At 44.0% G+C, this 23,773-nt stretch overlaps 1 protein-coding gene across 1 annotated transcript in view; it reads right to left on the reverse strand.

Annotated features, from left to right (window-relative positions):
- The window catches only part of RNF145 (ring finger protein 145), a 119,392-nt gene that overhangs the window by 49,576 nt on the left and 46,043 nt on the right, over positions 1–23,773 (reverse strand). The window contains exon 3 of the mRNA XM_054977383.1: positions 13,324–13,432. Coding sequence (XP_054833358.1) covers positions 13,324–13,432 — 109 coding nt within the window. The remainder of the gene's footprint in view (positions 1–13,323; positions 13,433–23,773) is intronic.

Below are 23,773 nucleotides of genomic sequence, written 5' to 3' on the forward strand. Positions count from 1 at the left end.
CTGGGAAATGTTTAAGACTGCAGCTTTACCAGGAAAACTGTTGCCTCTATCTTAGTTTATCTGTTCAATAACCAGAACAACATCTCCTTTGTTTGTCAGAAGGATGAATAAGAAAGACTGAAAGGCACACTAGAAGTGGTACAAAGAATGAATTCAATCCAATTAATGTAATTGCATCTTATCTTGCTAGGTCTCTTAGAATGAGCAAATTCTATTGAATTCTTCAGTCACTACAGTGATGTAGAGCTGGCAATGAAAAATATTGGAAAACTCTGAAGCACTGCCTTGATTTTTTTCTTACGTTTTTCCACAAAAAGCAAAACACACATAAGAAGTTTGGACAAGTATGACACAGAAGCTGGCTTTTTCTGCCAGTCCAATTAAATTCCATTCAGTTACAATCTGAACAGTGATTAGGAGGTATACACTGTGTGGTAATATAGTTCCATGATCCTCCCTCAAGGAAAAAAATCCATAGACGACTGGCATTCTTTAGTTGAGCATAAATGGGGCTACAGGAGTGGGATAGGAGAGAATTCTTAACCTCTTCCCTGCCAGCCATTTGTCTGCTGAAAGCTGGTCTTTTTAATCTGCTTTCCTACCCACAGAGGAAAAAACAATACAGCATCCATCAATCTTTCCTTCACAGATGACTTAGTGTAGATAAATGGCTGGCAGGGAAAGTTTAAGCCATCCTTTCCATTTGCTGGTCTTCATCCAACCCCTTCCCAAAGATGCTTTTCTTTGAGGAACAGTAAGAGTCAGAGAAAGGAATCACAGAACTCTGCAAAATATATAGTTTAGCCTTAATTCCTCACAGGAAAATATAAAAATATGATCTCTGTATTTAAAAACAGAATTCAGTTGTCAAAACAAACAAAAAAGATCATTTTTTTTGTTTATTAAGTCTTATCTTGCCCTTCCCCCTACGGACCTTAGAAAAGCATATATAGCAGAGTGAAGATTTAAGCTAGGTCTCCTTAGCTGATATTCTAACAATTGCACTGTGCTGAAGTTTAGTGAGAGAGCTCTGAATAAGGCTGAAAAAAAACAGAGTTGCGCTTACCGTAACTACTGTTCATTGACGTCTTCTGTGCAGACACACATGGGACTGCGCCTGCGCAGGCCTGCCGACCGGATTTTTCTTTTCTAGCAAACGTCCACTAGGGGGCGCACGTCCGATCCAATGCGCATGCGCGGCCGTTTCCCGCCCGAGCGACATTGGGCGACGTCGCCCCCTTTCCCCTCAGTTTCTCCTTTTGCCGCCGAATGCCTTCACATTATCTGGAAGAACACAGCGGGGTAGGAGGGAGGGTTGTGTGTCTGCACAGAAGACGTCAATGAACAGTAGTTACGGTAAGCGCAACTCTGTTTTCACTGTCCGTCTTCTGTGCAGCCCCACATGGGAGACTCACAAGCCACTTACCCAGGAGGCGGGCATGTGTTCTCACCGAAAAAGAGATTGAAGCACTATGGTTGTTGGGGGTTTTCCGGGCTGTATTGCCGTGGTCTTGGCATTGTAGTTCCTGACGTTTCGCCAGCAGCTGTGGCTGGCATCTTCAGAGGTGTAGCACCACCTCTGGTGCTACACCTCTGAAGATGCCAGCCACAGCTGCTGGCGAAACGTCAGGAACTACAATGCCAAGACCACGGCAATACAGCCCGGAAAACCCCCAACAACCATCGTTCTCCGGCCGTGAAAGCCTTCGACAATACATAGATTGAAGCACTGCTTGACCAACAGCAGCCTCTTTCCTTTCCCACACATCTAGTGCGTAATGTTTAGCGAACGTGTCAGAAGACGACCACGTTGCAGCCCTGCAGATGTCCTGCAAGGGCACGCCCCTAAGGAAGGCCGCAGAAGCAGCCTGTGCTCTGGTGGAATGAGCTTTCAGTTCCAAAGGGCAAGGTAACTTAGCATGCGAGAAGCAGGCCCTAACAGTCTGAGTAACCCAGCGAGAAATTGACTGGGCTGTAGCAGCCTTTCCCTTTCTGGGCCCATAATAGCACACAAACAGTTGTTTGGCACTCCTAAACTGTGACGTACGTTGCAGGTAAAATAAAATAGCCCTTCTCACATCCAAGGAATGTAAGGCCCTTTCAGGGCCACTGGAAGGGTCAGGAAAAAATATAGGTAGAACAATGTCCTGTGAAGTGTGAAACTGAGTGGAGACTTTAGGTCTAAAACGAAGGTCAGGTCTGAGAACCACCTTATTTTGATGGACCTTCAAAAAGGGAGGATCCCACTTCAGGGCAGCAAGCTCGCTAACTCTGCAGGCAGATGTAATGGCGATCAGGAAGGCCACCTTACAGAACAACCATTTTAAATCACAGGTAGCCAGTGGCTCGAAGGGTGAGTTCATAAGCCCCGTCAGTACAACTTGCAGTGACCACTGGGGAACAATTTCCTTGACCTGCGGGAACATATTATACAACCCTTTCAAAAAAGACTTCGACAAACTGTGGGGAGAACACCGTCTTCCCATCTATTCTAGGGTGGAAGGCCGAAATGGCAGCCAAATAAACTTTAATAGAAGAATTAGAGAGTCCCCCGTCCTTTAGGGACAGGAGGAACTCAAACACAGAAGACAACTGGCAATCCCAAACATTAACTTCGTTGTCAGCAGCCCAGGCCTCAAAACGCTTCCATTTAGCTGCGTATGACCTGCGAGTGGTGGTGTCCCTACGGGCATTCAGCAAAATTTCAGCTACCCTGTCAGACATCCCCTCCGTCCCTGAATGCGCCAAGTAGTGAGGTTGAGTTTGGGTAGGTCGTGATACCAAACCCCTTTGTCGGACAGAAGGTCCGGGTTCAGTGCGAACTGATAATATGACCCCTGCGAAAGCTGCATGACATGTTGGAACCACACTTGTCTGGGCCAGAAAGGCGCCACTAGAATTAAGTGCGGCCCATCCCTCTGAATTTTGCTGACGACCCGTGACAGCAGTGGGAACGGAGGGAAGGCATAAAACAGGTGCCCTGTCCAGCGTATCTGGAACGCGTCCCCTAGGGAGCGGTGACCTAGCCCTCCCCTGGAACAGAATTGCGGGGCCTTCTTGTTGGCCTCTGCCGCAAAGAGGTCTACGTCTGGGAACCCCCAGTCCAAAAAGATGGCGTTCAGGTAATTGTCTGCTACGGTCCATTCGTAGTTGTCGAATCGCATCCGACTCAGCTTGTCCGCGACGACATTGTTGGTGCCAGGAATATGGACCGCCTGAATGAACACGCCTCTGTCCATGGCCCAGTTCCAGATCCGAACGGCCCTCGTCGCAGAGGGCCTTGGATGTAATGCCCCCTTGTTTGTTCAGGTAGAACATCGTGGTGCAATTGTCTGTGAGCACCTGAACTGCTTTCTGCTGCAGCGTGTCTGCGAACGCGATAAGGGCATAATGGACCGCTCTCAATTCTAGCAGGTTAATATGATCTTTCCTTTCCTGCTCTGACCAAACCCCATGTGCCCTCAGGGCACCACACTGGGCTCCCCATCCTACCGTGGAGGCATCGGTCGAGATTGTGATCTCGGTTTGGATGGACCCAAAGGCAATACCCCCAAGAAGGTTAGCCTCGTCAAGCCACCATTGTAAGGCCCGGGTAATCCCTCTGGGGATGGAATATCGTTTATTCTGGGACTCGTGTTCAAAATCATGAACCGATAGGAACCACAGCTGGAGAGGTCGCATGTGCAACCGGGCCATAGGGGTGACAGCTGTAGAAGAGGCCATGAGGCCCAGTAGCCTCTGGATCGCCGTCACGGATTGGAACCTGCACTTAGAAAAAAGGTTCACCATCCTGCCAATCTTTAAAGCACGCTCCCTGGGCAGAAAACCTCTGTTTACGCCACCATCCAATTCCATACCGATAAACCGTATTCTCTTGGACGGGGTAAGGTTAGACTTTTGTAAGTTAACCAAAAGCCCTAATCGGGAGCAGGTGAGCATCACTGTATGAATCTGGGCCAGGAGTGCATCAGCAGAGGGTGCTGCTAGAAGCCAATCGTCAAGGTAGGGATAGATGGTACAACCCTGTTCCCTCAAATAAGCCACTACAACAACCATACACTTAGAAAAAACTCGTGGGGCTGTTGAGAGACCAAAGGGAAGCACCTGGTAATGGTAGGCCTTATTTTTACATAGAAACCTAAGGTACTTCCTATGATCAGGATGGATGGCAATATGAAAATATGCATCCTTGAGGTCCAGGACAGCGAACCACATGTCCTCGGGCATTAACTGGAGGACCGTGTTCAAGGTAAGCATCCTGAACCTCTTGACAAGAACGAATTTATTCAGTTCCCGTAGGTCTAAGATGGGTCGCACTCCTCCATCCTTTTTGTCTACCAGGAACATCTTGGAGTAAAAACCTAAGAGGGGGTCCTGAGGGAGCACCTCCTTCACAGCCCCCCTTCTCCAGTAGCGTCACAACCTCAGCCTGTAAGTTATCAGAAGAGGATTGTAATGAGTGGTCAGGAAGAGACAACACTGGGTAAACATCAAACTGAATTTTATATCCAACATTAACGATTTTAAGAACCCAACTATCGGATGTAATTTCTGCCCATGCAGAGGCAAACTGAACCAATCTGTTCCCAAACACGACAGACTGTTCGAATTTTAGTCAGAACTGCTTTGGCTGCGTTGCTGACTCTTTGGCATCGTGGGCTTGTGGACCGCGACGAGGGCGGTAGCTAGGCCTCCGGCGGTGAAAGGAACTTGCAGGCGGCTGGAATTGCCTGTAGGACCCATAACGTGGATACGGCTGGTACCCGCTGTTGCCGTCCACGATAGCCCTGTGAAGGGCGATACTGGAACCGATTCTCGGTGGACGGCCTGGTCGGGAGAATGCCGTAGGAACGGGCTGTCATCCGATCTTTGCGCTTCTGTGACAGGTAGTCATCCGTTTTAGACGAAAACAGGGATTGACCTTCAAAGGGCAGATTTTCCACCTTGTTTCGCGTCTCGACGGGCAGAGCAGTCGTGCGGAGCCACGAGTGTCTGCGGAGGACGATGGAGGAAGCTAACGCTCTCGCAGAGGTGTCAACCGTGTCGCGACCAGCATTTATTTGTTGTCGCGACAGGCACAAGGCTTCATCAAGAACCACCTTTGCCAATACCCTCTGGTCTGCAGGGAGCTTTTCCATAAAGACCGCCATACGGTTCCAGAGGAATATTTGATACGCCCCCATGATGGCTGAATAGTTGGAGATTTTCAGCGTCAGGGCAGCAGAGGAGTATAACTTCTTTCCCAACGAATCCAGCTTCCTGCTCTCCTTGTCAATGGGCACAGCATAAGACCCCTGGCGTTGACGGGTCTGCATTTCCTCTGTAATGAGGGAAGAAGGAGGTGGATGTGCAAAGAGGTATGCACAAACGTCATCCCACGTCTTGTACAGGGCCTCCAGCTTGCGGGATGTCGGGTACACAGAGGCTGGCTTCTCACAGATGTCGTGAATGATTTCCACCAAGCCTTCGGTGAATGGGAAAGCAATAGTTGGAGGATTCCCAGACTGGACATATTGTAGAATTTTGTCCTTTGGCTTAGGATCTACAGCCGATATCTCGATGTCGAGAGAACGGGCCATTCTGACCATCTGCTCAGAATAGAGCCGGTAGTCCTCAGAGGGTGACACACGACCAGCTCCCAATGATGATGTCATCTGGCGACGGGTCAGATGGAGGGCTGGGACTCGGGCACTGATAAGGCTCTGCACGTTGGTAAGGTGAGACGCGCCTGGGAGAACCATAGTGGGAGAACTCACTCCGAGTGTCACCCCAATACTCCCTGCCAAACGATGGAGAGCTGGCATACAGGGAGCCCTCTCTGTCATAGCCACTCTGAGGAAGGTGATAAGGCCGGTCCTCCATATAGTCACCGGCATGCCACGTCTGGGCAACCCGAGGTGGAGCGTCGGGCAGGTCACCATCGTCATCAGTGGAGTGGTGCAACGGAGGTGACAGGTGCGGTGACGGGGTCGAGGGCTTCTCCCAGAGGACCTCATCCGTTTGGACTGACCGTCGACTGCCTGTGCTTTGATTTCTTCTTCGACTTCTTTTCGCCCTTGGCGGCTGAAGTCGGATCAGAGCTTTGGTTCCGGTCAATCGGAGCCGGCGATACGGGCAACGGATCCGATACCTTTGGATCCGATCGAGAGCCCGTCTTCGGAACAAGGCCGGTGCGAGCCGATTCAGTGGGCTTCGGAGCCGACGACGTCGGAGTCGAAGTTGGATCCGACAGCTTGGGAACCGACCCAGCCGGGATGTTCGGATCCGATGAAGTCCTCGGCACCTTCGGAGCCGGAGTGGCGATCGGTTCCAACCTCGACGGGGACCTGGAACGGTGCCGCTTCCGAGTCGGATCTGACTTCGGAGTCGAGTGCTTGCGGCCCGACGTGGAACTTGCAGCCTCCTTCGGATCCGGGGCCGGGTGCTGGGCTTGTCGGCGATCCGGCGAGCGGGGGAACGCGAGGTGGCAGCGGTGCTTCGGACAGATCCCATCGCAGAGGGGGTTTCAGTTGTCCCACCAGCCGGTGGCGGCCCCCCGGGGTACCAGGGGCCCCCGACGCCCGCATAGCCCTTCTCCACAGTAGGGCGTTCAGCCTGTTCGCCCTCTCAGCCCTTGCCTTCGGGGTGAACCCACTGGCAGTGCTCACATTTTTCGATGATGTGCCCCTCTCCTAGGCACTCGAGACAAACGGAGTGACCATCCGTCCTTGTCATCTTCGTCGAACAAGTAGAACAACGCTTAAACAGCGACTTCTCCGACATTCTTCACTGAAAAAAGTTTCCTCACAAGCGGACAGCTAGGTCTTTACCGGTCGGCGGCAAAGAAGAAACTGAGGGGAAAGGGGGCGACGTCGCCCAATGTCGCTCGGGCGGGAAACGGCCGCGCATGCGCATTGGATCGGACGTGCGCCCCCTAGTGGACGTTTGCTAGAAAAGAAAAATCCGGTCGGCAGGCCTGCGCAGGCGCAGTCCCATGTGGGGCTGCACAGAAGACGGACAGTGAACATCATGTTCTTTTATGATGCATCTATGCCAGCCTCTCTACTTTTGTTTATCTTGTAGAGTCCTGTGACTGGAATCCAATGATCCTTGCATATGCAAGTTTTTGATAATCACAGGCAGTAGAAAAGGTTTTTTAGCTGCATATCTTGTTGGATGACACATTCTTCTCATTCACTCCTATTTACTTTCCAAATTATGAAACAGAGGTATTCTCAAGTATCAGGCACTTCAAAGTCTTCTCTTGTGTACCTTTTACAGGACTGCTAGTCTACTGCAGGATTTTTTTTTAAAGCATAACAAGTATGTGGAAAATGATGTTGAAGTGGGTCTTGTTAGGCTACAACCTGCAATTAAAATGCATGAGAACAAACAAAGAATCTAAAGCACCAGTTCTAGGAGAACGTTTTGTCCTCCTACTGCCATCTTTGTTTTGCATGTTCCCTGTTCTCCTCTTGCCAGCAGCAAATGATCTGGAAAAAAGTAGTACTTAATTTTGTTTTGAAAAGAAATTTTACACCCTTAAAATTAAAAGCGTATTACGTTAAAATTAAAAGTGGAAAGAAAGATATGGAGATTAATTGCTCAAGATGGATTCTTGATATAAAACAATAAGAAAATCAGATATGGACTAACTAAGCAAAGGTACAATTTTTAAAAGCATTATTTGAGACTACACATGTATCCCCATGAATGAAAAAGGTCTCTAGATAGCCAACAAAGATACACCGTAGTTCACTAGCTGCATCCCAGCAAGCAGCTGACCAGTCTTTTCTGTTAACTGCAAACACCCACACAACTGCTTATTAGTTTTCATATTTCCACTAAGAAAAAAAGAATACAAAGAATGTGGAAAAACTCATGGTCAAGGACTGTGATTTTATGTATTCAAGGGAGAGTACCACGCCTGGTTTCTGGAAGCAGGTGGCATTAAGGTCTCTGGTGACCACTGCCGTTTGCTCTACTAAAGGAGACTTTTTAAAAGAGATGTCCTCGATGAATGGTAAGCAGAGCTCAGCTTATGTGTATGATTCTTCCACCTTCCCCTTCCTGCTTTTGCCCTTTGCACCTCCCAAATGGCCACTCCTGAGTGTCAGGAAGCATTGGGAACAGCAAGGGATGGAAAATGGGAATCAGCAGTCATCAATATGCAACTGCTCCCCCAGCACAAACCAAATGTCTCTTCGTCATTAAGAGTGTTTTCAGCATTCTAGATAGCTAAATAAATGCCTTTTAAAAATTAACTTCCCATTAACAAAAACTGGAATACACAGTTTTTAGAGAAATATCTCACTGCTGTTTTCATTAACATTTTTTTTAATTCCGATAGGGAGAACTGACTGATGAATAAACTCATCGGGGAAAAGCACCATGCTGAAAATCAGAATTAACACACAGGATACTATATCCAGATATATATCAACAAATGTCAGTCATAATCCGTTGCATTCAGAGAAAAGTTGTTCAGCTAACAGGAGAGGGGTACTGTCACTCTCCAGCTTCAAATGCCCTCTGGAAAACAAATGCCTCCATCTTCCACTTTCCTATTCTCTGGCTGACAGCAAAGGACCGCCCCTCTCTGCACAGACCAGGGTAACTACTCAGACTGCTGGTCTGTAACTATTTGGATCCCATACATGGAGCTCGCATCAGGATAGGCTTTTAAATACAAACTTTTTTACAAACACAGTTGCTAAAAGGTTTGAGTCCATAATCATAGCACTGATCAGGAGTTTTCTTTTTGAGACATGATTCGATTATTTAAAAGGCTGGATGCTAAGGTGCTGCATGCACAGGTTGGACATAAGCAGTACCAAATCAGCTTAACACATAAAAGGAGGGAAGAACGCTATTCCCAGAGTACTAATAAAGGAAAGTTGTCATAGTGGTAACTGACAACTCCAAAAAGATCAAGAAAAGCTCTGAGGAAGAGAGGGTCATAAATAGGCTTGCCTGCCAGGGTGTTGACAGAGGACAGAATGGAGACTGGAAAAGAGAACAAACAGCGATCAACAGACTGAAGAGCAAAGGGAATAAGAAAAGGCAAAATGATGAGATTAACTGGAGATGAGGCAATTATCTTGAAAAAGATGGATTAGAGAAAACAGTTTGGTCTGGCAACAGGAAGTCATTTTAACAAAGACCTTTCAAGAATGAATAAATAGAAGAAACATGACAGAAGAGAAGGAGAGCAGGAAGAAGGTTAACATAGTGAAGAAAAAGAGTACTAGAAGCAACAGGGAGCAAAGGTCTACACAGAAATAAGGCCTATTCTCAGGAAAGTGTTCTTAGAATTACACTTAAAAGGACAGAGAGGAGTAAGTTTTGGAAAAGTTGGAAAAGTTTGTAGAGCCTCAATGTGTGTGGGCGGGGGGGGGGGGGGAGAGGGGGGAGTAAAAGGGAACCTGAAATTTTTGTGTCTAGAACTCACAGGAGCTGACAATGCCATACAAAGTAACAGAAAAACTAGAGGTGGTGATTTGGGCAGAAAAAATATTGCTTTATTAGACTATATCCCACTTTTTAACTGTCATATCTTGTGCAGAATGAATCACTGCAAGGTTTCCAAAACTGCAATAAATAAATCCCTGCCAACCAACTTCTGATCGCTTCTTCCTCATCACTGCAAAGATTTGTGTTTGCAATGTTCACACAGGTTACTAATGGAGAAAATGGGTAACACGGCCTTATAAGATTGTGTCAACATCTGACATAATATCTAGACTCCATGAACTGCTTTTCCTATTAGCAATGGTCTCCAGATAGCTTTCAAGAGCAGATCTACATTACAGTGTGGTGCAGTGGTTAGAGTGTTAGAAAAGTTGGAGGCGAGAAGATATCAGAAAACACAGAAATGGAACCTGAGCTGAGATTGGACTATGACTGCAACAAATACAGGATAGTTAGGAAGGTACAGTTTCCTTCAGGGCAATTCTATTTTTAGTTATTCCATTCTAAAATTATTTATTTCAACATGCTTAGACTGGAATGGCTCTGCATAGGATGGCACTTAAGGAGTAGAGTATTAATAAAGATGGTACCCAAATGATGAACCCATGGCTTGGTCACAATGAGGCCACCTTAGCAAAAAAAAAGTCCTTGAAGGAACAGAACAAGCCAAAGCAAACTGAAAGAATCAAGAAGAGTTTCAAACAAACAAACAAACAATAAATAAAAATACAGAGACTGAGTATAGACTACATGGCCAAGAAGCTTAGAGGAAATAAATGTCAATAGAAAAGACCAGGAGATTATATGTTAAATGATAGGATTGATACTGACTCACATACTTGAGCAATGCAACTATCACAAAACCCTCACAGATACCTTTAAGATTCATTTTCCCTTCAGCCCCAAAGCATTTTCTGGAAGATATATTTATGTTGGCTTTGCATGTCATTTTGACCTATCAGTTTGCTCTCCACAGTTTGTTCTCTGAAAAGAATTTGGTCCAGTTCCACGTGTCATATGGTTCATGTAGAGAAATGTGTTTTACTGTACAAAGCCTTCACTTTAGTTTTTAAAAGTTTTTTTCTTTCTTAGTAGTGAAAAGGCAAGAGGGGGGAAGTCAAGTCGTACTCAGAAATGCTTTAGAAATGCTAGTGCTCTGCCTGGCTGTAGACAATGAAATGGTCAACTCACTCCTCCTGCTAAAAGCTGTCACAAGAGGGAGCTTAAGGGATCTGGAGGACTCTTTGGTGGGAGTGGTACAGAGATAATAAAACTCCCTGGCATGAAGAGGAAGGTCGCTTTTGGTTGATTCCATCTAGGCAGAAAAGGCTCTCACATGTGGGCTCCTGGTGAAGATGGCCATGTGGAGGGGACAAAGTGCTGGCTACCTGAACAAAGACTCCAAGGTAAAGGCCTTTTTTTAGACCCTGCAACTTTTCAGTTAAAGAGCCTGCCTTAGATAAGAGCCACTAGGGCCTGTACAGAATGAGGGACACAGGGACTTTTGTGTTTTCACCTCTCTTTTGGAGCCCTTGCTCAATCTCTTGCTGTTCTGACAGTTTGTGTGTGGACACCTTCCTTTTAAAAATAAATTCTTTAAAATTTAATGCTGGCAGTTGTTCTTTGTATCCCCTAAACCTCCACTGTTTGGACATGCTATTTAAAATGGGTGCCAGTGAAAGGGGTGGGCTGTTGGGCACAAGCACAATAAACAACCCCTGTGGTACCCAGACACTAGGTAGCAGGGAGAAGCAAACATGAGGTGGGGCCTTGGAATGGCGATGCAGGGAAGGGGAGCTGGGAGTCCTGCTCTTCATAATCGGTAATTTCTACAAAGGATAGGTGGTGGCAATAGTGTACCAAAAGAGGAAGTGAATACTCATTCAAGGTTTGTGGAAGCCAGTGCCAGTAGAAGCAAGGAGAGTGGCATGTTGCCAGGCAGAGACATGAATGGCAGCTAGCACCTCGATGCCTCAGAGTACAAGATGGAGTAGTGCCCAGGATGGAGCAGTGCCACCACAGCTCACGTAACATGAAACTGCTATATACTGAGCCAGAATATTGGTCTATCAAGGTCAGTATTGTCTTCTCTGACTGGCAGTGGTTGTCTGGGGTCTCCATCTAACCTATTACCAGATCCTTTTTACTGGAGATGCTGGAAATTGAACCTGGGTCTTTTAGAATGCAAGGCAGATGCTCAACAAAGCTTCTTCCTTAGAATCTTCTAAAATGCTCCCTCTGCCTTAAATCTCAAAGCGTTGTTTGGATCTTAAACATATGTCAAAATATTCAGATCCATGCTCCCAGATATCAAATGGTTAACGACTTAATGTCTGTAGCCATGTTGGTCTACAGTAGGGTGGCAGGATTTGAGTTCAGTGGCACCTTAAAGGCCAACAAGATTTTCAGGGTATGTCAAAAGCTCATACCTTGAAAAACTTGTTGGTCTTTAAGGTGCCACTGCCTCAAATCCAGAGTTTTTTGAAAGTATCAATAAACACGTGAACAGGAATGAGCCAGTAGACATCACATATAGATTGATGGGATCTGCGCTGTCAACAACAAACCAAGTAAGGGATCTTGGAGTGGTAACTGGGCAGCTTGATGAAAATGCCAACCCAGTGTGCTTTTGTTGTGAAAAGGGCAAATTCTATGCTGGCGGTAGTACTGTGTACAGACCTAGACACCACACCTGAAAAAGGATATTGTAGAGCTTGAAAAGGCGAAATAAAAGAACAACCGAAATGATCAGGGGGTTACAGCAAATACCCTAAGAGGATCAGCTAATAGGCTTAAGGCTGTTAAGCTTAGAAAAAAGTAAAGGAGACATCATAGAGATCTATATGCATGGTGTGGAGAAAGTGGACAGGGAAAAGCTTTTCTCCCTCTCTCATATTACTAGAATCTGTGGTCATCCACTGAAAATGAAGGGTGGGAGATTAAGGATAGATAAAAGGAAGTACTTCACACAGTGCATAGTTAAATTGTGGAACTTAATGCCACAGGACATAGTAGTGGACACCAACTTGGAAGGCTTTAAAAGAGGAGTGGATAAATTAATGGAGAACAGAACTATCAGCGGCTACTAGTCATGATGGATATCTACTTCTTCCAGTACCAGAGGCAGTATGCCCTCTTTATATCTGTTGCTGAGGTGGTATGGGTGGGATGATGCTGTTGCAGTCATCTTGCTTGTGGGATTCCTAGAGGCAGCTCGTTGGCTCCTGCGTAAACAGAGTGCTGGACGTAATGTGTCTTTAGTCTAATATAGCACGGCACTTCTTATGTTTTTATGTTAACTTTTTAAATCCAGATCCCAAAGTCTATAAAAACCTCATCCTATGAGTCAATTTGTTAAATAACAGTAACTGCCACTGTAATTATGCTTCATGTACTTACAGCCTTATTTTCTCCTGTTTATTGTGCCCACTTTTAAATCATCAACGGATGAAAAGCTGAATCATGCTCAAGAATCACTCAGAGCAACTTCAGAGCTTTAAGAGCAGCTAAAAGTGGCTTTGAATAAACAGCCAGCATGTTTGAATGTCTAAACTTAAAAAGGAGCTTATTAATGTCTCTGGAATAGAAAAGTGATCCCTCGTGCTTCTACGCATAAGGTAAGTTACAGCCCCAATCACTGCTGAGTGAAAGTCCATAAAAGCTTCCCATTTATTCAGTGGGAATCTGTCCTTAGAAATTCTCCATACATTCAATTGAAAGACATTATTATCAATTATTTTCCTTTCAACCAAAGCATATTTTATAAGTAAGGAGAAAAAGGTAAGCGGATGCTCCAGTCACAATATTCACAAAGTTAGTTTTTAAGATTTGAAAATCAAAGCTTAAGCTGAAAACAATTCTTGCTATTCTTACCTGGAGATCTGATGCCCAGCGTACAGCAACAGTGCAGTCAGAAAATACAGGTAAAGTTGAACCAGGTGTTGTCTGGGTAAGGTTAGGAGTACAACACTTAGGATATAACCTGGAGAAGAAATTGAGATAGTTCATAAATTAGTATACGAAACTTTTTAAAAAATGTGTTTCATTTAAAAGAGAAAGCTGGAAGGTCTTTGTGTCTTAGAACTCTTTAATAAAAAAACACAAAGACCTGGATTTGCCTTAATGCCAGATTGTCTCACAAGTAAAAGAAGATGGGGGGGGGGGGGAACAATTCATCTTGCAAGTCAAAAAGAGTCAACCAGCCATCCACTAACATCAGCTGTGAAGGTAATTCATGAAATTTTGCAACAATGTAATTTTAAGAAATTTAAAAAAGAAAAAAATGAAGGTACACTAAGCAAGTTTTACATAGCCTGTATCTTTTAAGTTGACAAATCAAGTTAAAAAGAATCAAGTTGACAAGAATCAAGTTTCAGTTGACTAATCAAGTTAAAAAGAATTTAAAAGCTCCACTTGGCTTTTAGAAATGTTTAGAAAAGAATAAGCAAAATGGAATTAACATCTCCATTCTCCCTTTCAGAAGGAAAATACCAATTTTGCAATTCTCTCCCTAGCTACCTTTCAGATTTGTACCAGCACAAATTAAAAAAAAACATTTCCACAGTTAAATTAGACATTAAGCCAAAAATATCAAAGACCTTCTCCTTTAAATCACATATCTTGCAACAAAGCAGGTAATACAAGTAAACAATTCCTTGAGAATTCAAAACAAAATCATATTTGTGTCACGTTTTCTCACTGCAAGGAGATGGGTGACAGTCAATTCATGGTACAGAACTGAAACAGGCCCCCATTTGCCCAGAAATCAAGCTTACTGAAACATGGTGGTTGTGAAATTCTCTCAGCAAATAGTGCTTTAAATGCAACAAGCTAATGGATATCACGTAGTGCTCAATTTATCAAGAGTTATCTATTTAAAAACAAAGAACAAAGATTGGGGCTATTAAGTCAATAATGTAAAAATCTGATACTAAAATTCATCCAACAAATCCATGTGTGTGTGTGTATGATGTCCTGTCAAGCTGCTTCCGACTTATGTCAACCCTATGAATGACAGATCTTCAAAAGGTCCTATCATTAACAGACTTGTTCAAATCTTGCAAACTAGAGGATGTGACTTCCGTTACTGAATCAAGTCATCTCATTTGGGGTTTTTCTCTTTTCCTACTGTCTTCAGCTTTTCCTAGCTTTGATTTTTCTAGAGTCTTGTCTTCTCCTGAGCTAGTTTGGTGTATGGTTAAGACTGGGAGGACTCTAATCTGGAGAGCTAGGTATGATTCCCCCCTCCTCCACTTGAAGCTAGTTGGGTGACCAAAGGTCACCCACAGCTCTCTCAGAGCACTTTCACCCCCACTCACCTCACAGGGTGATTGTCATGAGAATAATAATAACACACTTTGTAAACCACTCTGAGTGTCGCATTAAGTTGTCCTGAAGGGCAGTATATAAATCAAACATTGTTGTTGTTGTTGTTATCATGTGACCAAAATATGATAGCCTCAGTTTTGTCATTTTAGCTTCTAGGAAGAATTCAGGCTTGATTTGATCTAGAACCCACTTCTTAGTCTTTTTTCATGTTACCCACAAAACTCTCCTCTAGCACCACATTTCAAATGAATCAATTTTCCTCCTGTCACCTTTTTTCACTGTCCAATTTTCACATCCATACATAGTAATGGGGAATAGCATAGTCTGGATTACCTTGATCTTGGTTCCCAGAGAGACATCCTTATCCTTAAGGATCTTTTCTAATTCCCTCACAGCCATTCTTCCAAGTCTCAATCTTTTGCTGATTTCTTGGTTGCAGTCTCCCTTTTGGTTGATTGAGCCAAGGAACAGAAAATCTTGAACAAGTTCAATTTCTTCATTGTCAGCTTTAAGATTGTGCAATTCCTCAGGAGTCATTACTTTTGTCTTCTTGATGATCAGCTATAATCATGCTTTGGCACTTTCTCCTTTAACCTTTATCAGTAGTTGTTTCAAGTCCTTACTTTTTTCTGCCAGTAATGAGGGGTCATTGGTATATCTCAAATTGTTAATGTTCCGTCCACTGATTTTTCACCTTCTTCTAAATCGAATCCAGCTTTCCTTATAATATGTTCTGCAATTAGGTTGAATAGATAGGGAGATAATATACATCCTTGTCTGACACCTTTGCCAACTGGAAAACATTCTGTTTCCCCATATTCTGTCCTAACAGTAGCCTCACATCAAAACAACCAGATGTTGTGGCACATCCATTTCTTTTAACACCATCCACATCTTTTCACAATCCACACAAAGACTTTGCTGTAATCTATAAAATACAGGCTGATTTTCTTCTGAAATTCTCTGCCATGTTCCATTAGCCATCGGAGATTTGCAACGTGATCTCTAGTCGCTCTTTCATTTCTGAATCCAGCTTAAATATCTGACATCTTTCGTTCCATATACAGTAAGAGTCTTTACTATAGAATTCTGGGCATCACTTTGCTTGGGTGGGAAATGAAACAGCTCTATTGCTCTTCCATCTACTTCAGGTGATTTGTTTCTCCCAAATGCTTTGAGTGCAGCTTTCATTTTACTAAGACTTCTAGTTCTTTGTCAAAAGACTCTTCTTCAAAGGAATCTGTCGTCCTTCTGTCTCTTCTATATAGTTCTTCAATGTATTGCTTCCATTTTTCTTTTATTTTGTCCTGATCAGATACTGTATTTCCATGTTGATCTTTCAGCATCCCAAGATACGGCTTGAATTTCCCTTTGATTTCCTGGATCTTGTGGAACAGATCTCTTGTTCTACCCTTTTTTGTTGTTCTCTTTTATTTCTTTGCCCTGGTTATTAAAATAGATTTCTTTGTCTGTGTGTGAAAGTCGCCAAAAAGCTGCATTTAGAATTCTGATACTATTTCTGTTACTTTTTGCTTTTGTTGGTGGATGACTGAGGACCACCATAAGCTTCCCTAACACAATTCTAAATACATAGTTCAACATTCTATGGAATACTTTAACAACATCTACTTATGGTAGCAGGAAAGGCAGTCCGTCAACTCATTAAATAGCCCAAACTCTTGATTGCATACAACTACAGTGCAAGGAAGAATCTTGTTGGGACACTGATAGCTACAAACTGAATGCACAATGGAAAACATGGAAGATTAATTTAGACAAGTCCAACTTGTAAATTCTTCTCTGACAGTAAAATTATTAGTTGAACATAAAGGGAAGCAGGTTTGCCAATTGCTCTAAAATGGTGTCTTTTGAAGTAGTTAATTCTAAAAGTTCAGGTCCAATCAATTTCTTTGAATATATTCAAGTTAAGAGTTTTCTGAGAAGGGGAGATTTCAGACAGTTTTCTAAACTAAAACAGGCCTTTGGGCAAGTAAAAAAGCATTTAATTTCATGTTTATATAATATAATCGTTAGTGGTAATGATCATTGTAGTAGTTTTAAGAAAAAATGGGAGAAAAACCTTGGGACTTCCAATATCTGAAAAGAGTCGGAAATATATTCCTACTTCTGCTTCACAATTTATTGAAAACATCTTTGAAATGATTCCTCAATAGTATCTAAGACTTCAAAAATTTGCAAACATTCATCGTTTATATTCTACTAAATGTTAGTGTTGTGTTTTAAGGCAGATTTTTTTTTCACTTATGATGGACAAGTTCCTGTGCTGTAGACTACTGGGAAAAATAGTTGATGATATAAATAACAGCTTAAACATCAATTTATTTTTATTACCTGAAATATTCTTGCTGAATGACCTATTTAATGCAGAGAAACAATTTCATGACATTATTTTGCACTTAGTTGCAATAGTTAAAATGGTTTTTGCTAGTATTGGAATATAGCTCCAGGCATAAAAGGATTGAAGAAGTGAAAGAAACTTTTCGTATGGTCAGATTACATTTTTTGCAAAGAGGAAAGAATAACACAAGTTGAACAAACTTGGTCCTCCTGTATATCCTATATTGAAATGAGTATATAAATTATGAATATTTTATTAGTTGGTTGATAAAATGTGTTATTTAAGCATTTAAATAAAAAGAAGAAAAAAACTAAGAGGATGTTCATATGGTCATATGGATTTCATATCATTCAGTCTGTCTTAAATAGCCACATCCCAAAGATCCTTGAATCTCTCAAACCTGAATTGTATGAGACTATGTACTCTTTCAGAAGTGCTTTGGTGAGATTCTTAAATTTTCATTTTATCTTTTATATCTAAGATACATAGGACAAGGGATTATGATATGTATGCTTATCTGCTTCATTTTTCTTTTATATATGGAACTGCAATAGGTATTTTTGTAAGCTTTGTATATTTGTTTCAAGATTGATCAGATTGATTTTTAATAAAAGTCTTACAGACAATACTGAGTGACTATTGACTGGAAATATGGTTTTCCCTTTATACCTGGAATAAGTAATTTATGACCACTTCCAATCAGAAGACTGTTAATCAGTAAAAGATAATTTGTGAGAGAGAACAGATATCTTAAATACAACTCGGTGATTTAGTGGTCAGAACTAGGGTTTCCGATTCAGGTAAAATACAGCCTTCCCCGCTGCCCTGTAGGCCCAGAGGAGGTGGTGCGGCAGCAGAGGAGCCAGCTCCGGGCCATCCTGGCCTTGTGCAGGCCGCGGCAGCAGCAGAGGAGCCAACTCCGGGCCATCCCAGCCTTGCACGTGCTGCAGCAGCAGCGTTCCGCCGTCCAGCTGATCACCTTCGCCCTCTCCCTGCTCCCCCTCACTTCAGTATGCTCCAAATCTTTATGGAGCATACTGAAGCGAGTAGATACCAGAATTCTGAAGCTGCTTGCCACTTCGGAATTCTGGTATTTCCAATTTTTTCCCCCGCTTCAGGTAAACCCAAAGTGGGAAACCCAAATCTTTTCGGGATACATGCCCCAAGTCAGAACTTTGCTTTAAAGTACAGACAGACTCTTGTTTCCACGTGTCTATTTTAAAAGTAATGCCTCCCCCCTGCAGTAGAGATATTACTCTGTTATAAATGTTGTCTTGTTATTAAAATACAGTATCACATAGGCAAAGTCTGAAGGATGCAAGCATGCAAGGCAGAAGATGTACATGTCCGGGGTCTGGGTACCAGCCCCCAGACTTGCCAGGAGGGAGCAGTGGGAGGCAACTGGGAGGCAGTGGCCCTACCACCCCAGCCAGCAACCAGGTCCAGAACCTGCCCACTCCAGGGGGAAGGGGCGAAAGGCCCAAGCCTCAGAGGGCTGGGGGGAGCAGGGGGAGACCAGCCAGTCCCACCCTCCAGGGGGAAGAGAGGGGGCTAAGCAGGACAGAGGCAAAGGGCCAAGACAGGGGGAACAGGGACCCAGCAACAGCCCAAACAGAGCCCTTACCTGCCAAGGGCGAGAAGCAGCCACTACAGCCCAGAGCTACACCCTGGCTAGAGGACAGCAGCCTGGCTCAGGAGGTGCTAGGAGCCAAGCCCCTCCAGGTGGAGCTGCCACAGGCATTCTGGGGGAGGAGATGGGTAGCCCCATCCGGCAATAATAAGCAGGCAGCCCAGAAGCTGGCCAGGGCAGTTCCTCGCAAGCAAGGCCAGGCATGCTCAGCAGCACAGAAGCCGGCTGGGGCAGCTCCTCACGAGCAAGGCCAGGCATGCTCAGCAGTACAGAAGCCGGCTGGGGCAGCTCCTCGTGAGCAAGGCCAAGGAGACCTCAGCTGGGGATGGCTCGCATTCAACCCCACCCTGCCAGCAAGGCAAGGAAGCCAAGAAGGGATTAGTGGTAGGAGGGAAACACCTGAGGGAAGGCACAGCTGGGCCAAGTCAGGAGAGGGAACAAGCCTAGAAGGAGGGTGGGGCGGGGAAAGGAAACCCTATATAAGGTGGCTAGGAAGAGCTCTGAGGTGGTGGGTGTGAGTAAGGAGTGATGGTGGGAGTGAGAGCAGAGCAGTGCGAGAGTGGAGGCTTGGAGGAGAGTTCTGGGAGGAGGAGATGATGGAGGACGCAGAGGATAAGCAGGCCAGGTTGAGCAGGCCAGCGAGTGGACTGAGAGGGAATCTGGGTGATGTATACCGCCCCTCCTTCCACAGAGCAGGGTCCTGCAGTATCCCTGGCGCCCCTCTGACATCAGGGCTGGCCCAGCTGGGGCCCCGCCCAGCGGCGGCAGCGACAAGCCCTGACAGTACATATCCTTGTTAGAAGTACTCTATTCTACACCCCAATCAAATAAAACCAATCATGTCCAGCTGGTAAAATTAGGGCAAGTTCAAACGCACATCACTGGAAATCAAGTGATGACTTGCAAAAGTAAAACAATCATCACCACTGAAAAAGTAAAAAAGTCAGTACTTTCAAATAGTTTCACTTGTGGAGCAGCAAACATGGTCAATGCTTGTTTCTACATGGCAATATTTTCCTAAAGGTTAGGGGGGGAATCATAAGTAGAAAATCAACATACACCCCAGTGCAATACTGTGAGATGCTGCAAAGCTTGGATGAGTCACTTCTACCCCCCTGGCCCTGATCTTCAGCAGTCTAGCTCTTTAATACTTTTTTTAAATGGCCGAGTATTATAGTGAGATAAGCAGGAAACTGGTTGTCTATCCCTGAATATGAATGATATAATGCAAGACAGGAGACATTTTAGCCAACCCCCTCTCCATACTGCATTGGAGGAGTTTGGAGAAAAGGAATGGGAGGTAGGGAATTAACACCCGTCTCCATTTTCCTCCTTACCTCCTTCCCCATTCCAAGGTATTATCACCTTTAGCTGCCCTTCTAGCAGGCATGGCCATGATCAATGCTCCTCAGATGATCTGAAAGGAGTCTTTAAAAAAAATAAAGACGTATTTTCTACTTACTTCCCTGAATATTCAGGAACAGCAACCAGCCTTCTCTATTTTGATGCCCTAATGAGACATACAGACCATGAACTGAACCATTAGAATAAACAAATGAGGAACCTGTGAGAAGGGATCTCATTTCCCCCCTCTCCCTCTTTCATTTCCTCTGTGCTTCCCCCAGGTCTTTCTCTACCTACTCCACTCACCTGCCTTTTTTTGTTTTGCTTCTTGACAGCTTCTGCCACTGCCCACCCCCCAGCCAGCTTTTTCTACATCCCATCTTCAGCTTTCCATTTATACCTTTTTGCTCCTTCACTATCTAGTTTTACCTCCTCCTTTTTCCTTTTTAAATCCTCCCTCATACTGACAATAACTAAGGCTTGGAAACTTTAACAATGTTGGCTGGCAGCTGGCTAGCAACCCCCCAAAATGGCCACCAAGATTTCAAAATAGTTTCACAAGATCTTAGTGGCATACTTTTATTGAAGAAACAAGACATTCCTTCTTCAATTTGATTTTTTTTTAACTCCAATTTTTCTTAATATTTCCATTTTTTTTGAAACCTGTGCTTTCAAATAATGATGATGACGATTTGCTGTCAAGCTGCGAATGACCCATGGTGAGCGCAAATGGCGTTTTCAAGGCAAAAGATGAGCAGAGGTGCTTTGCTACTGCCCTCCTCTGCATAGCAACCCAGGTCTTCTTTGGTGGTCTCCCATTCAAGTACTAACCATGAACAAGCCCGCTTATTTATTTATTTATTTATTTATTTATTTATTTATTTATTTATTTATTTATAATACTTATTAGCTGCTTTTCCTCCGAAGGTGTTCAAGGTGGCTTACAATAAGCTGCTGTAGCATAATGGCTAAGTGGCTGGGTTGCGAACCAGCACTCTGCTGGTTCAAATCCCATGACTGCCATGAGCTCAGCAGGTGGCCTTGGGTAAGCCGCTCTTCTCAGCCCCAGCTCCCCAGCTGTATTTTGGAGATAAAAACACTGACTTTGTACACCACTCTGAATGTGGCACTTATCTGTCTAAAGAGCAATATGTAAGTGCAGTTATTATAAACATAATATATTAAAACAGTGAAAAAGAGTTAAAACAATTAAAATACATTAAAATGCTGTATTAAATAAAACAGTCTTCAGCTGCCTCCTGAAGGTAGAGAGTGAGTGGGCCAGGTATACCTCCCCGGGAAGACTGTTCCAAAACCGTGGGACTACCGCCAAAATGCCTTTTCCCGTGTACCCACCAACCAAGCTTCCCTGGTTGATGCAACAGTCAGGACAGCCTCTCCCTGTGATCTTAACTTGCAGGCAGAAGCGTATGGGTGAAGACCCTTCAGATACCTTGGTCCTAACCTATGTAGGGCTTTAAGAGCTAGAACCAGCACCTTGAATTTGGCTTGTGAGCAGATCAGTAGCAGACCACTTGTTCCCAATAGCTGGTTCTGAACAGCAGTCTAGCCGCATCTTCATGGGTAGCCTTAAGTAGAGCACATTGCAATAGTCCAGACGAGATGTAATAAGGCATGGATCAGTGTGGCTACATCTGACTGAACCAGGAATGGACATAGCTGACACACCAGCTGAATACGGGCAAATGCACTCTGAGCCACTGGAGCCACCTGGCTTTCTAAGATGACTGCTGTGTCGAGCAGTACTCCTAAGCTGTGAACCTGAATGTAACCCCATTCAAGTCAGGGGAGATCTCACACTGCTGGTCAGCCTTTCTACTAATCCGGAGAACCTCCTCAAGATTAAGTTTTAGCTTGTTTACCCTCATCCAGCCCCTTAATGACTTTCAAGCTCTGCTGAGGTCAGGCTAGTGTTGGTTATTCAGGGAGCTTAGGTTTGCAGAAAAAATTGCCTGTTTGTCTCTGGCGCCGTTTTGTAGATTTTCTGATCCTCACTCTGTCTCAGTTCAGAACTAGATATAACAATGACAAAAGGTGGCCCAAACAGTGCAAATCTCAAAATGCTGAAATTAGTAGGCAAAACTGCAGTCAAGGTCACTGCAGCATCTTTTAGTCACATCACTGCTTATAAGCTTAAACCCATATCTCAGCGTTCCTTTTGCTGCAATCATTAAAAAAAAACACTTCCAAGCACTATGCCGCAGGTTTCCAGGTTGTTTTTTATTGCAGATGCCCCTCTGCCAAAGTTACACTAACACAATCAACAACTTTGGATCTGAGCAGCATAATCAAATGTGGCATTTTCTACAGAGCAAAAATAACTGCAAAGAGTTCTTGCTTATTTGGCTGCCAAAAGGCATTGACTAAATATTTAAAGAGAGAGGAGAGAATGGTGCTTGCTGTCTTTCTGTAACATGCAGGGAAACTTCTGCACTTTGAATAATGACTGGGATTCAAACCATGAGCCCAGACACATGAGCTTATTTCTACTCTCATGACTCCTACCCTGCTACCTGCTCAGCAAATCTAGGCCTTGATTTTTTAAAAAAATGAATGTTCACAAATGGTTTCTCTCATTTGATCACAACTGTTAAGCCAGTTGGAGAGTCCTATATAAACTTTCAGTACAAAGACACACACAATCTCCAGTTATTTTGCAATCATAACATGATGTATACATTGCCAAAGATCACAGAAGTACCACAGCAGAGATTTCCAAACGACGGTTTTAAACCCCTTAGAGTCTAGAGGGAGCTTGGCAAGTGAGACAGAGGCTTGATTCAGATGTAATGTCAAACCATGGGTATGGTAATAGGGAGCATTTCCACAGACTAAAGTGTTCCACTCTGCCCTTCCCTCCTCCTGCATGGGCTGCCTTTCCCATTTCTTTGTGAACATCATGCACCCTATGTTTAGCACACTGGAAAAACTGCAGTTGGTACCTGATCTCCAAATCAAGATTTTAAAAGTTTTTTAACCAGTAAAATATAAGAAGAGTCCTGCTGGATCATAACAGCGATTCATCTATACCATTCAATAGGCATTCCATCTGGTCCCAGAGATTTGCCAGTGCTCATATTCATTATCAGTACCTTAATGGATGAACATTTTTTTTCTTGAAATGAGAGCCCCAGAAAGGTAGTAACGTGTGCAGTTCCAATGGAAGAAAGCAAAAACCATTCTAAGAACGAAAAGATGAAAGTTGTTACTCCCTTTGAATAGTGGTCTAGACCTCTCCCCAGAACTTTTGCAGATCTTTAACCCTGCTGGGGGCAACATGCAACCCACTGAGCTGCAAGCATATGGATAGATACAAGAGGAGCCAGTGTTACGATCTCACTGGTAACAAGGTCTGGATCATGGGCAGTAATCCAAGGAAGCCAGAAACAGGAAACACAAGCCACATAGGAGGTGATGTACCTTTGCTGTCTTCTCTAAACTGCCTTCTCTAAACTGATCACCAATGAATGCACCACTTCCTCTGGGCACAGCTCCAGGACCAATATTAAATAGCAAAACATGTTATACATTTATTCATGCATTCATGTAACATCAGATTTTATTAACATAAGCCAAAAAAGAACACACCACTTCCTCAAGGGTATTTACCATTTTAAATGTCGGTTTGAAGGAAGTAATAC

The sequence above is a fragment of the Eublepharis macularius genome, chromosome 4 (genome assembly GCF_028583425.1).
Source record: "Eublepharis macularius isolate TG4126 chromosome 4, MPM_Emac_v1.0, whole genome shotgun sequence".
In the NCBI taxonomy this organism is placed as follows: Eukaryota; Metazoa; Chordata; class Lepidosauria; order Squamata; family Eublepharidae; genus Eublepharis; species Eublepharis macularius.